The 14420-nt window shown below is 46.1% G+C and overlaps 1 protein-coding gene across 2 annotated transcripts in view; it reads right to left on the bottom strand.

Moving 5' to 3' along the window:
* The window catches only part of scn8ab (sodium channel, voltage gated, type VIII, alpha subunit b), a gene marked incomplete at both ends in the record, with an annotated part of 29575 nt that extends 15908 nt beyond the window's left edge, over nucleotides 1-13667 (bottom strand). For both annotated transcript variants that reach the window (XM_080000696.1, XM_080000697.1), the window contains 7 exons: nucleotides 44-107; nucleotides 623-844; nucleotides 4426-4517; nucleotides 5617-5745; nucleotides 5996-6076; nucleotides 6325-6470; nucleotides 13386-13667. In XM_080000696.1, coding sequence (XP_079856822.1) covers nucleotides 44-107; nucleotides 623-844; nucleotides 4426-4517; nucleotides 5617-5745; nucleotides 5996-6076; nucleotides 6325-6470; nucleotides 13386-13667 — 1016 coding nt within the window. The remainder of the gene's footprint in view (nucleotides 1-43; nucleotides 108-622; nucleotides 845-4425; nucleotides 4518-5616; nucleotides 5746-5995; nucleotides 6077-6324; nucleotides 6471-13385) is intronic.
* Nucleotides 13668-14420: the final 753 nt, after the last annotated feature.

A 14420-nucleotide genomic window follows, 5' to 3' on the forward strand; every position in this document is an offset into this window, starting at 1 on the left:
CTGTAATACACATAGACAAGTGCTGTGTGAGGCATGGTTTTACCCAGAGTCGCTGCTGTTCCCACATAGTAGAGCATCCGGCGTCCCAGGGAGGAAATAGAAATTGGCTAAAAAAAAATGATAATAAAGAAAACAGTTATTGCTCAATATTTGGACAATAGAAATATCATAATAATATCATATAATAATATTTAAAAAAAATCATAATATTCACAATAATCATAATAACAATAATAAAATGCTAAAACTGAGATCTGGTGTCATGATTATTTAGATTTAAACTCAATTAGAGATGTAAGATTTGGATAATGTGCTGTTTAGAGTAAAGGGTAGACAGACCTAAATAACACTAATGTTTGGCTTTGTCTTTTAAGTTCCCGGAAAAACACATTCCAATTCCAAGGCCAGAAAACTGAGCGGATGCCAGTGGGATCCGCTCAAACATATCGAAATCACCAGAACGGCTAATGCTGATTATGGGATTACAATATATATACAAACAAATAAATATTTGTTAAATTTGTATTGGAATGATCAAGAAAGAAATCCCACAATAAATTGCAAAAAATAAGTCGAAATTTCATGAAATGTACATGTGCGATTGGTGATATTCAAAACTAACTGTCGTTCATGATGTACTCGTCCCAGTCGAATCCTTTGCTGCCGTTGCTCAGGTAGCGGTCGCTCATGTCGATTGGCCAGTAAACACACTTGTGCCGCAGGTTTCCCATGAAGAGCTGCAGTCCGATTAAGGCAAAGACGCTGAGGCAGAAGACGGTGAGGATCATCACGTCCGACAGCTTCTTCACAGACTGGATCAGAGCGCCCACAATGGTCTTCAGGCCTGTTGGAGGGGAGGGATGGTGCGCACACGCACACGCACGCCCGCGCACACACACACACACACACACACACACACACACACACACAGACACACACACGTGCGCACACGCACACACACACACACACACACACACACACAAAACAAACATTTGTACAACACACGCGCACGTGCATGCATGCAAACAAGTATACATGCACGTGCGCGCGCACACACACACACACACACACACACACACACACACACACACACACACACACACACACACACACCCACAAGACATCCAGACGTAGATACATGGAGACACGTACACAAGAACACATGGACAACCAAACATTCACACACACGCGCACACACACACACACACACACACACACACACACACACACACACACACACACACACACACACACACACACACACACACACACACACACACACACACACACAAACACACACACACAAATGTGTTCACACAGAAAAAGAAAGAAAGACACATACAGGCACGCAAACATAGATGAATACACAAATACACGAGCACACGCACTTACACAAATAAGGACATTGCAAGCTTGGGCGTTGCGGGGACATAATGCCCAAGCTTGCAATTATGTGGTTGGAGGGAGAGGAGTTTTGATTTCACAAACTGTTAAGAGGATAACACAGACTTAATGATTTTACCCTGTGTTTAATGCTTTGGTGACTGTTGTCATTCTGGCATCGAAGGAAATTCATGTTTTACTTTTTACACAGCTGAGGTGTCAAGATATTTCTTGTAATGTCGAGCGTTAGGCTTTAACCAAACCTGGCTTCTCAGCTTTTAATCTCTCTCAGTTGGCAATGTATTATTATTATTATTATTATTATTATTAAGAAATAATTGGATTGATGTTTGGTATGATGTCTTCCGGCTTAAAGTTCTGAAAGACATATCATTCAAACAACTCCAAGGCGAGAAAAGTGAGGGGATGTAATCAGGAAAATGTTGATTTTTAATAAAAAGGCTAACTGAGATTGGATATAGGGCGTTTTGTTATTGAGTTGTGAGTTCTGTGCTCCACTAGTTCCGCGATCCGTGCGGCACAGCAGGCGGTGCAACGTGCCTTCCGGTAAGTCGCTCGGTTCACTGGACTGACTCCTTTCTTTAACCTTTCCTTTACAGCAGAAATCACAGATTCAACAAAAAACAACAACTATGTCTCGGTGGCTGTACGCCTTGATTGTTCCTAGCCCCACTTAACAGTGCAAGACACTCCTTTCCACGGCACAAACATCCACTATACCCAACAGACAGTGAGCAGAGGAGGTCGCCCTCTGCAGCCTCATACCAAACATAGAACAAGGCACCGGACAGAGCGGCCGCGCGGGGTGTTTCTGTCAGACTTCGACGTGCCGTCAATGGGGGTGGGGGGGGGGGGAGTTTTTAGTCGTCTTATTAATTAATTAATTAATTTGTTTATTTATTTATTTACTTATTTTTGGTGTAGTTTGATTCATCTAATTAGCTACGGGTCAGATTTGCGCCGACCCTTCTCCGCGAGCGTCGGTCTTCAGTAACATCCCAGAGCCGCTCTCAGATGACAGATATCCACAGTAATGAACGTCCACCTCTTCAACCAAACACAGCGGCACCAAAAACAGAGAGCGCAGGACCGGGCTCGGTCGGAACGGGAGGTGGAGAAGAGAAAAAGAGGACAGGCGGGGGGGGGGGGGGGGGGGGGGGGGGGGGTGTGGGGTGTGAGGGGGGAGGTGGGGGAGCGATGAGAGGTGGCATGCAAGTCATTTAAACGCCAAGGCTGAAGGAATTGACTTCTGTGTCAACATCACCTGTCCATAACCGTGATGGTGACATTGCTTTAACTGAAGAACCGTTCCCATCCCAGGCACCCCACTGTCCCATGGTGCAGGGCCCCCCCCTGGGCGAGCCCCCGGGCGGGTGAGCCCAGAGCACAGCGAAGCACTTACACTACTGTGTGCACACAAATCCACAACAAATCATAGCAGAGTCCAACGTGCCCTAAAATATCCTTGGTGAACCAACAAAAGTTTTAACCCAGTATAAGTGCTCAGATCTGTGTGTGTGTGTGTGTGTGTGTGTGTGTGTGTGTGTGGGGGGGGGGGTTATATCTGATCTATAAACATTTAATACACTGATATAAATGAGTTTACCACTTGATCAAAGTTGAATATGTATATAAACTATGGTATATGCACATATGCATTGGCTGAGTTATATGCACAGAATATGTTTTTATTTTTGTGATAATACGCTTCCTTGTCTCTCTTTGACACCCAGGATGGACAAAGATCTTCACCAAAAACATTCTAAATCCCCCAAAAAATCAGTCATAATAAAATAGAGTAGAATTCAAAGGAAAAGCCCTTTCAAAGCCAAACTTGTCAAAGCAGGTGTTTTGAAGCTTCATGCAGCATAAAATGTCTTGTCAAACTAGGCTTGGCAGTCTTAGGGAATAAATGTGTTTTTTGACACTGACTCAAATAATTACAAAACAATGGTGGATAGATAAAAAAAAAATGCAGTTATGCGTGCGTATCAATGAGGAATTAATGAATCGAAATATTTCACAATCGTGTTTGCTCCATTGAGATCTTTTTTATTTAATCATTAAGGTTCATATCTTTAAATGGATATCACTGGTATAAGAAAAAATAACAGTTAAGAGCGGAACATTAAAGCGTTCTTTTGAATGATTTTATTTTGTCAGACATTACCATGTTAGCACAACAACATAGGCGTACTGGAGGGAAAGCAATGTTGATTTTGTTGCTTTTCAGCACAATAATGTGTTGTCGAATTTATGGTCTTCACAATCACACAGCGTTCGTCTTTTCCACTTAACCCCAAGACTGCCAGTAGACTGCTCAGCCTATCAAAAATGTATGTCTACCATTTTTGATAAAAAAAATAAAAATAAAAATTTAACAAAAAAAAAAAAAATAAGTCTCTTTTTTTTTTTTTTTTTTTTTTTTTTTGAGGCATCCTCTTTTCAAAGACAAAACAAAAACTTATGTCAGAGAAACCATGAGAGGCAGTAGGTAAAAAAATCAACTCAGCCTTAGTGTTTAAATGGGAGTCTCACCTGGAATTACAGAAATAGTTTTCAATGCTCGGAGAACCCTGAACGTTCTCAGCGCCGAAACATTCCCAAGGTCCACAAACTCTGTTATATATCTGCAACAAGGTAGGGGTGACACACAGAACAGAACACGTGACACACAACACACAACCGGACGATACGCAGGTACGCACGCGCAAAAAAGCACGACACCAGCACCAGCACCACCAGCGAAGACCGGAGGGACGGGGGGCGGGGCGGGGGGCGGGGGGGGGGGGTCACCACGGCGAGAGAGAGAGAGAGAGAGAGAGAGAGAGAGAGAGAGAGAGAGAGACGGGGGGACGGGGGGGACGGGTGCCTGTCGAGCCAAGAGGAGCAAGAAGAGGAGGAAGAGGGAGAGGAGAGAGAGAGAGAGAGAGAGAGGGGAGTAAAAACAAAACCACACCTAACATGGACCCCTCCCCACGACTCGCCCACCCGGACACACAGACACCTGGGGAGGCTTACCTGGAATTACAGAAATAGTTTTCAAAGCCCTCAGAACCCTGAACGTACGCAGTGCGGACACATTGCCTAGGTTTACAAACTCTGTTATATACCTGCAGGGTGGATCAGACACGGTTACTTAGCAGCCATCCCACGCAGAATGAAAAACACTCAATGTACCACACAGTGTGCAACATGCTGTAATAATATTGTAATGACATTGTAAAGACATTTTAATAACATTGTAATAACAATTTAATAACATTGTAATAACATAGAGGTTGGACATTGCAATCATTTAGACCTGCTCTTCCATTGTCATCCATGCCTGTATTATTGTTTATATATTTATTCATCCTATACAGAATATCCATCTATATTAATGTTTTATATATAGTCCCTGTCATAGCCTTTTCATTTATCTTGTACACAGGACAAATTTATGTTCTGTGTTCTTTGTAATTATAAATATATATTTATATTTATCTTATGTAGATTGTTTTTTTTGTCATATATATCTGTATTTTTATGGATGTGTTTTTCATATATATGTATGTATATGTACAACAATGAATCAACTATTATCAAGACAAATTTCTCATAATTGATTCTAATTCTGAGCCCCACTAAAGCCGGGGTATCGTACAGAAAGAAATGATCAGGTTAAAAGGGAGTGCTCACTGTCACCATCAAAACTGAAATAAATTTAAAAAATACCTCCGCTACATCATTTATTACATGGTTTACGGTAAACCTTATTATATAAGCTCTAGACCCTGTCATCCAAAGCACACTTAACGTCAGCAAATCACAAAGACAGAATTTGTCGTGAGCAATGTTTAAATGTCTGAAGTTCAACAATTAAGACTAATTCATTAAAGTGCCCCCTGCTGGTGCAAACATACAGTATGTCCTGCGATCGCATTTATTTCGACCTGGTTCATTATTTTACTTCTGATGTTTTTATCTCCCGCTCTCACGTCATGCCTTCCTCACACCGTTATTTCACTTCCATCGTCGGCCCTCCCTTATCTTTTTTTATACGCACTTTGGTATTAGCCTGCGTAACCGTCAAAAAACATGCCCCACAAGTCAATAACAATAGATGAGTATGAAGAGGTGAAACGAGCGAGAGGGGGGCTGAGAACGAGAAAGAAAAAGAAGGAGACGGGAAGGATGAGGGAGGGAATACAGCGGCTTTGAGCTGCTTACGCCATGGAGATGACCATGAAGTCCAGCCAGTTCCAGGGGTCTCTGAGGAAGGTGAAGCCGTCTATACAGAAACCTCTGGCCACGATTTTCGTGAGCGACTCGAAGGTGTAGATGCCCGTGAAGGTGTACCTGGAAAAAGGAAGGAAAGTCAAAAAAAAAAAAAAATAGTGGAAAAAAAAACCCCAAAACACACGCACGCACACACACACACACACACACACACACACACACACACACACACACACACACACACACACACACACACACACACACACACACACACACACACACACACACACACACACACACACACACACACCGATGACATGTACGCGTGCAAAGGTATTTAAACTGAGAGGGGGAAAAGTTGCGTACTTACTCCACTTGTTTGGACCATTCTGGGGGATCGCTAAAAGTCATGAATATACAGTTCGTCAAAATGGTGCACATGATGATCATGCTGAATAATGTGAGCGGAGTTAAGGAGAAATTCAGATGAGTTCACTGATCACCACAGCACAAAGGTGCGATGGAGAGTGTATGCGAAACGCAGTCAACAGCAGAGAAGGAGAAAACGGTTGTTCGGAGGGAGAAACAGTCATTCAGGGGGAAAACAGTCGCGCCGGGGGGGGGGGGGGGGGGGACAGTCATGCAGGGGAAAAACAGCAAGCGGCGGGGGAGTTGAGTTTGATAACGTCCAGAGGAGACGTGTCCCTCCGTCCCAAAAAAGGATATGAATGTATCAAAATCTTTATGGCTATTCGCCTAAATATATTAAAGGGGCTTATGATGTACAAGGACGGCGTGGCACTGAAGCGAAAGAGTGTTTTCCCTTTGTTGAGGACTATAAACGTCTGTGGAGAGAGAGAGAGAGAGAGAGAGAGAGAGAGAGAGAGAGAGAGAGAGAGAGAGAGAGAGAGTTCATTAATTCATAAAAGTTGACAGAGGTTCAACATTGTAACCGCGAGCAGGGAGAATACATTCTGAGCAGATTGCCACCCATCTGTGAAATGCCCCCGACGTTAAGAATAAAAACAAATAAATAAATACAACTAAAAAATATCACGAAAAAGGTTAGCCACAAATTCGACTCTCAAATACCCCCCCCCCCCCAGGGACGGTGAACATTTATCGCGTCGTAACCTCCACAGAGACATGGGACCAAATGGAAAACATCAGCAGGAATATCTCCCCCACTGTGACGTCGTCGCAGTTATTGCTGCAACCGATGGGCCTCGTTCATCAGCGCTTCTAAACGACGGCCGCATTGTTTTTCCCGAAAATGGCGTTTGCGCGATTGGGGAAAAAAAATAAAATTGAAAAAAAATGCAACGGCAGCGGATGAGATGCGAGGCCGGTGGGCCTCCGACGGGGCCCGGCCCCATCGGGGGGAGAGGTTCTCCGCCGCCGCCGCGCGCCCCGGCGGTCGCCCCGGCGGTCGCCCCTCCGCTTCCCGGCGTCGGCCGCGGCTCCGCAGAGGACGGGCTCGGGCTGGGCCCCCCCCCCCGCCCACGACTCGGCCAAACGCTCCTCTTCCTCCCGAGCTCAAAGCTTTTACGGGAAGAGAACCGCAAAACGCCGCCATCGATCAGGAGCAGATCTGCTGACTCCTGCCTCTCAACAACCACTCCCCGCTCATAAACAGCACCGGGCTATAGGCGTGAGGGTCTGAGGGCCTGTGTTTTTATTTCTAAGTGTGTGTGTGTGTGTGTGTGTGTGTGTGTGTGTGTGTGTGTGTGTGTGTGTGTGTGTGTGTGTGTTGTATATGCAGCATGTTTTGTTTATGTGCATCATTTGGATGCGGTCAAAGATGCCGTGTTAAAGCTGTGGTTGGGGCAATGGATTTGCCGGACTGAAAGCCAGCACCATTTCCGACGGCACCAACGTCCAGCGGCCGCACCTCGCCCAAAATTTAAAAAACGCCCATTTGGAGGATCCAGTGCACGGACGGTCCCATAAAGAACGCAAGGGTGCACGTAGTGAAAGAACAAAGGGGCGATAATCAGGCGATATAGAGTGTGTGACGCCCCAGCCGCGACGCAGCGGCGGCGACGCCTTCGGAAGCGCACGTCATGGCCGCGTGGACCAAGGTGGGGGGGGGCTTCGCGGCTGGCGCGGGAGGAAACACCGGGGATGGGACGGGGCGGCGGCCAAAAGCGTCCCGAGACGAGTGGTGTCCTGAAATCTAATTAGATTAAAAATAGCGGCGGCGGCGGTCCGGGGGAAAGACAAAATGTATTCTCTGCATCGGAAGTCTCCTCGCACTGCCTCCCTTCCCCGCGCCGTTTTGCTTATACGGCATCTGTGCCGGCGGAAATATCCATCACCGCGCCGGCATTTTCCCTCTTACCGGGAAAAAAAAAGTACCGTCACTTCATCAATGCTATAAAATAGATATATACTGTATATATATGTACAGTATATATATATATTAACTCTGTTTCAGAGAAGCTCTACTGACAAAGCAAAAGCCCGTCGTGTGATTGGCCCGTCGTCACGTCCTGTCTGAACGCATCACTGTGTGACTCACCACGTTTTTTTCCCTCAGTGATGCGACTCGTGTTTATTTCTCGACGAGCGCGCGCTTTTTTTAAAAACGGGCCGACAAGCGTCCCCACGAACCGGGCGGGTCGCCCCGCGCAGCGCAAAGGCGTTCCTCCGCAGCGCACGTGGAGGACCGCCCGGGCGCGGGCCGACGTCGGGGTCCGGACGGGGGGGGCCTTCAGGAACCCCGAAGGCCTCGCTCCCCGCACGACCTGCCCCATCGCTGCCGCGGACGGCGTGCGCCGACACAGAAGTTGCTCATTGACAATGTAAAGTGAGCGTCCTCAATTATAAATGTATGGTTTTTGCTGCAACGCCGTTGAAATGTTCCTAATTCCCACGAGAGCTCTGAGGAGAAATAGAAAGGAGTATGTGCCGGAATCGGGAAGAATGCAGCTGCAGAGACAGCCTCATGTGTGTGTGTGTGTGTGTGTGTGTGTGTGTGTGTGTGTGTGTGTGTGTGTGTGTGTGTGTGTGTGTGCGTGCGTGTGTGCGTGTGTGTGTGCGTGTGTGTGCCACAGGAGGGTAAAGAGTGGCGCAGGGATATGGGAGGGGTGGCAGGCAAGAAGGAATACAGGACAGCAGCAAAAACAGCGAGAGAGAATGGAAAGAAAAAAAAAAGGGGCTGGAGAGAGAGGGGGGGGGGGGGGGAGGGAGAGAGGGGGGGGGGGGTGGATGGAGTAGAAAAGGGAGTAATGCAGAACAGAAAGCCAAAGAGCTGCAGAGGGGAGAGAGCCAAACCTGAGATGGATGGGGAGACGGGGGAAGAGGGATGGGGAGGCATGCAGCACAGAGAGAAACTGAGAATGAGACAATGAGGAAGGAGGGAGGGAGGGAAACAATAAAGACTAGGTCATACAGAGGAACATCCTAACTGGACTGGTCGCATCATATCTCACAACTTGCTGCTCAGCTAAACTCACCGTGAGGTCGATCTGAAGACAGCGATGACCTTCACACGCACGCACGCACACACTCACGCACACACACACACACACACACACACACACACACACACACAAGCGCACACACACACACACACGCACACACACACGCACACACGCACACACACGCACACACACGCACGCACGCTGTAGTTGTAAAGCAACAATAAAAATCTCATCAATGTTTTGGATTTTCAATTGATTATTCAATTACTGCAAGTCTGTTCCGTTTGGTATTAGAGACTAAAATTTGATTAAAATTTGATTAAAATTTGATTATAATTTGATTATAATTTCACTCATTTCCCTCCTGATAACTCGTTTAAAGTGAGTGATTCCCTGTCAGTGTCCTGTCTGTCATTCCCAGTGCGCTCTCCACCAGCACAAACACCCGGATGTACAGGAAAAGAAAAAACGTCATCTCCACTATGACTGTGCTTTCCCCAAACTTTTCCAGATGACTGGAAGTACACCACCCTTCAGATGTTTTTCGCCTCCACCCTCGCCTCCACCCTCTCCTCCTGCTCCTCCTCCTCCTCCTCCTCCTCCTCTTCCCTCCCCTGCCCCAGAACAGGAGGATGCTGTGTCATCAGACACTAAGGACTCAGACGGAGCACTAAAGCCCAGCCCTCGCTCTAATTTACTACATCCTGAAGAGAACCACAGAGGAAGGAAGGAGGAGAGAGAGAGGCTGATGGACACAGGACAAAGATGGAGGAGGGAGATGGAAGTTGGAGAAAATGACAAAAAAAAGACATTACATCACAATCGTGCTAACGTACATAACACACACAGCTAATATGTTTTGAGGCCGTTGCATTTCCTCTGCAGTTATGCGCTTTGCACAGACAGACAGACAGACAGACAGACAGACAGATAGATAGATAGATAGATAGATAGATAGATAGATAGATAGATAGATAGATAGATAGATAGATAGATAGATAGATAGATAGATAGATAGATAGATAGATAGATAGATAGATAGATAGATAGACAGACAGACAGACAGACAGACAGACAGATAGACAGATACTTCCTCTCATGTGCTATACACCCCAAAACACAATGTACGTAATGTGTGCGGTGTGCATGTCTCCACTCCATCACTCCATCCCTCCATTTCTCTATCCCTCCATCCCTCCATTCCTCCATCCCTCCGTCCTCCCCCCATGTGACCACAGCAGCCGGGTGCTTTTAACATTGCCTAATCACTCCAGACATTTGAATTGCCCAGGCAGTCCTCTTCCCATCACAGGGGAAAACAAGAACTGCAACGCTGCATTTCTCCTCTTCCCCGCTGCCCCCTCATCCTTACTTTGATGCATGAGTGCTGCGATCAGGTTTCCCGCAGCTGACATTAACACACACTCGCACACATGCACACATGCACCCGTGCACATGTGCACACACACACACACACACACACACACACACACAGGCGCGCACGCGCGTGGGCACACACACACACACACACACAGAGTCACAGACACACTCATTGACATACAACGGAAGGAGATTGGATTGTCGGTCAAGTAGAGGAGACGAGGTGAGGACAGGAGAGCGGGAGGATAAATGTGAAAACGGCCTAATTGGGACGTAGGAGGACAGGAATGGTTTTCACTTCGGACATCTTGGCATGAGCGACGCAGGAGAGACGTAGTAACATGAAGGGCAGCGTGTGCCCAGACGCTGCTGTGTGGAAGAAGCTCCCAAATCTCTGAGAAATAAGTGACAAACCACCTGACCTCCTAATACAACCGTGGACCTACGTACAGTGGTGGCCAATAGATAGTTTGGTTATGCACCTCGACCCCATGCATCGGGTTCGAAAAATTATTTGATTATTACTGTTTCTTTGGTCGGTCTTAACAAAACATCGCTGTTATTACATTTGTATGAAGCTCTCAGTGTGTGTGGTCTATTGACACAAAAAGAACCTCGAAACTGCAGAAAATGTTTTGGTTAGCTAACAACTAACATGTACTTGCACTTTGTCCTCAATATAATATAATATAATATAATATAATATAAAATAATATAACACTATACGATATGATATAATAAAATATAATATAATATAATATAATGTAATATAATTCAATATAATATAACACTATATGATATGATATAATAAAATAAAACATAATATAATATAATATAATATAATTTAGTATATAATATAATATAATATAGTATAATATTATATTATATTATATTATATTATATAACTTTCAATAATACATCAAAACACTGCCAGCACTGGTCCAAAATAATAACTGAGGATGAAATGAAAAGATTTACGAGGTGAAGGAAACTCGCCTGGATACATCCTGGAAATATTTTCTATAGGGCTCATTTTCCTCAATATACTCTCTTTATTTATATCTCTCACACACACACACACACACACACACACACACACACACACACACACACACACACACACACACACACACACACACACACACACACACACACACACACACACACACACACACACACACTTTTCCCTGTCTACTGCCAGAGGCAGAGCAGGCGATGGGAGAGGCCGTAATAAAAGGAAAGTCTATGAACTGTTTTCTGAAGGCGGAAGGATCCAAATACGAGGAGAGGTTAGCACAGGGCACATCCAAAGGGCTATGGATTAGATGAGGAGGGGTACACCACATCCTCCTGTGGCCATCACTAAGCTTAGGCTGTGGATCAATAGATCACAGGAGACACATCCACTGGATCGCTCGACTGGCCTCGTGAGAGAGAGAGAGAGAGAGAGAGAGAGAGAGAGAGAGAGAGAGAGAGAGAGAGAGAGAGAGAGAGAGAGAGAGAGAGAGAGAGAGAGAGCGTCCGCCTGACGCTCCACACGGCAACATATTCTCTTACAGACTCCCAGCGCTGCCACCATGCAGGAGCCGGCTGCTCTGCTCCTCAGGTTACCACTACACTACTGTTACCCCCACCCCCCACCCGAAGAATGAAGAGAGAGAGAGAGAGAGAGAGAGAGAGAGAGAGAGAGAGAGAGAGAGAGAGAGAGAGAGAATACACACTTTGGATTGAAGTCAGTGTCGTCTCGAACAACGTGGAAACTTGACGGCGCAGCACTTTCCGCTGAATCGGCAGCTTGGTTAAAATGCCAGGTCAGGTTTTGAGATTCACACGTATGAACGCTTGATGATTGATCGCATTTCCTTACGCACTTATGGAATGGCGAACGCCACATGGTCACATGAGTACTTTACCCAACTGTTTTCAGGAAAGCCTATTTATGAGTATATGTTCATGAAAAAGTAAATGTTTTGAGGTTTTTTTTTTTTAATTCTCCCCCTTTTACACAAACGTTCCACTGCGTGCAGATCGCAAAATGACCGGCTCTCAAAACGGTGAAACTTTTGAAAAAGTTAAATATATAGAGGCAACTACCGGGTCGCCTGGAAAAGCACGGGTAAGGGCGTAACTTGGAAAGAAAATAGGTCCCAAACTTTCTTAAATGTTAACCCCATTAACCAAGTCCTCGAGGGCACAGAACGCCAGAGAGTCAACGGTCAGAGGGGCACTTCTCTACCTCTCTTTCCGCGCGGGGCCGCGCAGAACATTCCTCCGCGACGCGGGAGGAACGATACGAGGCGAGCGCTGCCCTGCACCTCCCCCTGCAGCGGAGGCCAGCGCCTCGACGTGCGAGCCGCGCTGCGAGTGCACCACGCCGGTCGGAACTCTCGCACGAGCTCCGTGCGAGGCCTCCAAAAGGCATCGATCGGATGCATCATTTAATCCCCGGTGGCAGCGGGGTAGTATCATAACTCAAGGTCATTTCGCAAACTGTGAGCTCCCCATGACTGCAAACCCGCCCCCCCGAGCTTCGATACGTCCGAGAATCAGCTCCTGGCATCTCTTCAACGGTTAACAATTTGTTTACCGACTGGGAGACTGTCTCAGCAAATGCTCGAAAGCTACGCGGGAGCGACAACAGGCTTCCTCTAAGGAATCACGTAGTACCACATACATCTATTGCATATGTTTTCCATTTGGTCGAATGCCTCTGCGTCTTACTCATTTGTTCATTTGTTTTGTCGATTCGATTTATTATTTTTTTTTGTTGTTGTTTTTTCCCACGCTGTTTGTTGTCGTGCTTATTCGTTTTGCGAAACGCTGCCGTGTCCTGCAGTTCCCTGCAAGTTGCAACAAAACCCTCGTCACATTTCAAATAATCCGCTCCCCTCTACTGAGGAGCACTGAGCTCCAAACAAGGAGGTGCGTGGTGCAGTTTGCCCCCGCCACACTCACTTTCCGATTGAGATAATACGGGTCCAAGTCCTCCAGTGGTGTCGCCGCCATTCCAGCAGGAATATCACCGTAGATGAAGGGCAGGCTCTTCCCGGCCTCCAGGTCACGGTTGGGCTTGGGCTCATTTTCGTCATCTGCATCGCGATGACTACTGTCCGATCTTGGCTTGGGGGGCTTCTTGTTCTTCTCCTCATTGATGCGCTTCTCGATATTAGCGAGCGACTCGGGGGTGAACTTCTTGAAGCTGTGAGGTCCTGGAGTTGCAATAAGGGGTGCGGCCATCTTTTCATCCTGCAGCTATTTTCTCTTTATTTGTTTTCCATCCCGGACATTCAGCTCTTAAATGCAGAAGGAAACATGTGTAAAACAAAAGAGGGATAGACAGACAGACAGACAGACAGAGATCAGACATTGCAATGGTCAATATACAGTATGTGAGCAAATAAAGGTAACAATATGTTGATTCTTGAATGAACAGAATTGCTAAATGAGCATCACATATTTTCTCGGGTATGACCACTAGGCTCGCGTCACACCTGCATCCAAGAAGAAAAGGTTCACGCTCTTGACGCTGTGGTTCTGTCTGCATCCATGCATGACCGTCTCCACTGATCAGAGACCGACACAGCCAGATGAAGCTAGATAATTCAAAACACTTAAAAGCGCTTTCCCAAACCAGGGCCGTTTCTTTCCCTCGCCCTCAATCTCAATTCATGTAAATAGTACAGATAAGGTTTAAATGAACAAACCGAAACAAGTATTCCCCAAAATCTTTCACTTGTGAGAACTCACTGGAGGACATCACCTGGATCACCCTCGCTGTGAGCGGGTGTGTGGACATGAATTTCCACCCGGCGATTAATAAAGAGCTATCTTATCTCATCTTATGTTATCTTATCTTATCTCATCTTATGTTATCTTATCTTATCTAATGTTATTTCAAGGCTTTCCTCATTGTTGATGTGCTCACAGGTGATGGCCGCTTCCTTGTCTTCAGGAGTCTTACATAACACATCTTAGCATTGTGTTCCTGTG

This window comes from Zeus faber (assembly GCF_960531495.2).
Source record: "Zeus faber genome assembly, chromosome: 5".
Classification (NCBI taxonomy): domain Eukaryota; kingdom Metazoa; phylum Chordata; class Actinopteri; order Zeiformes; family Zeidae; genus Zeus; species Zeus faber.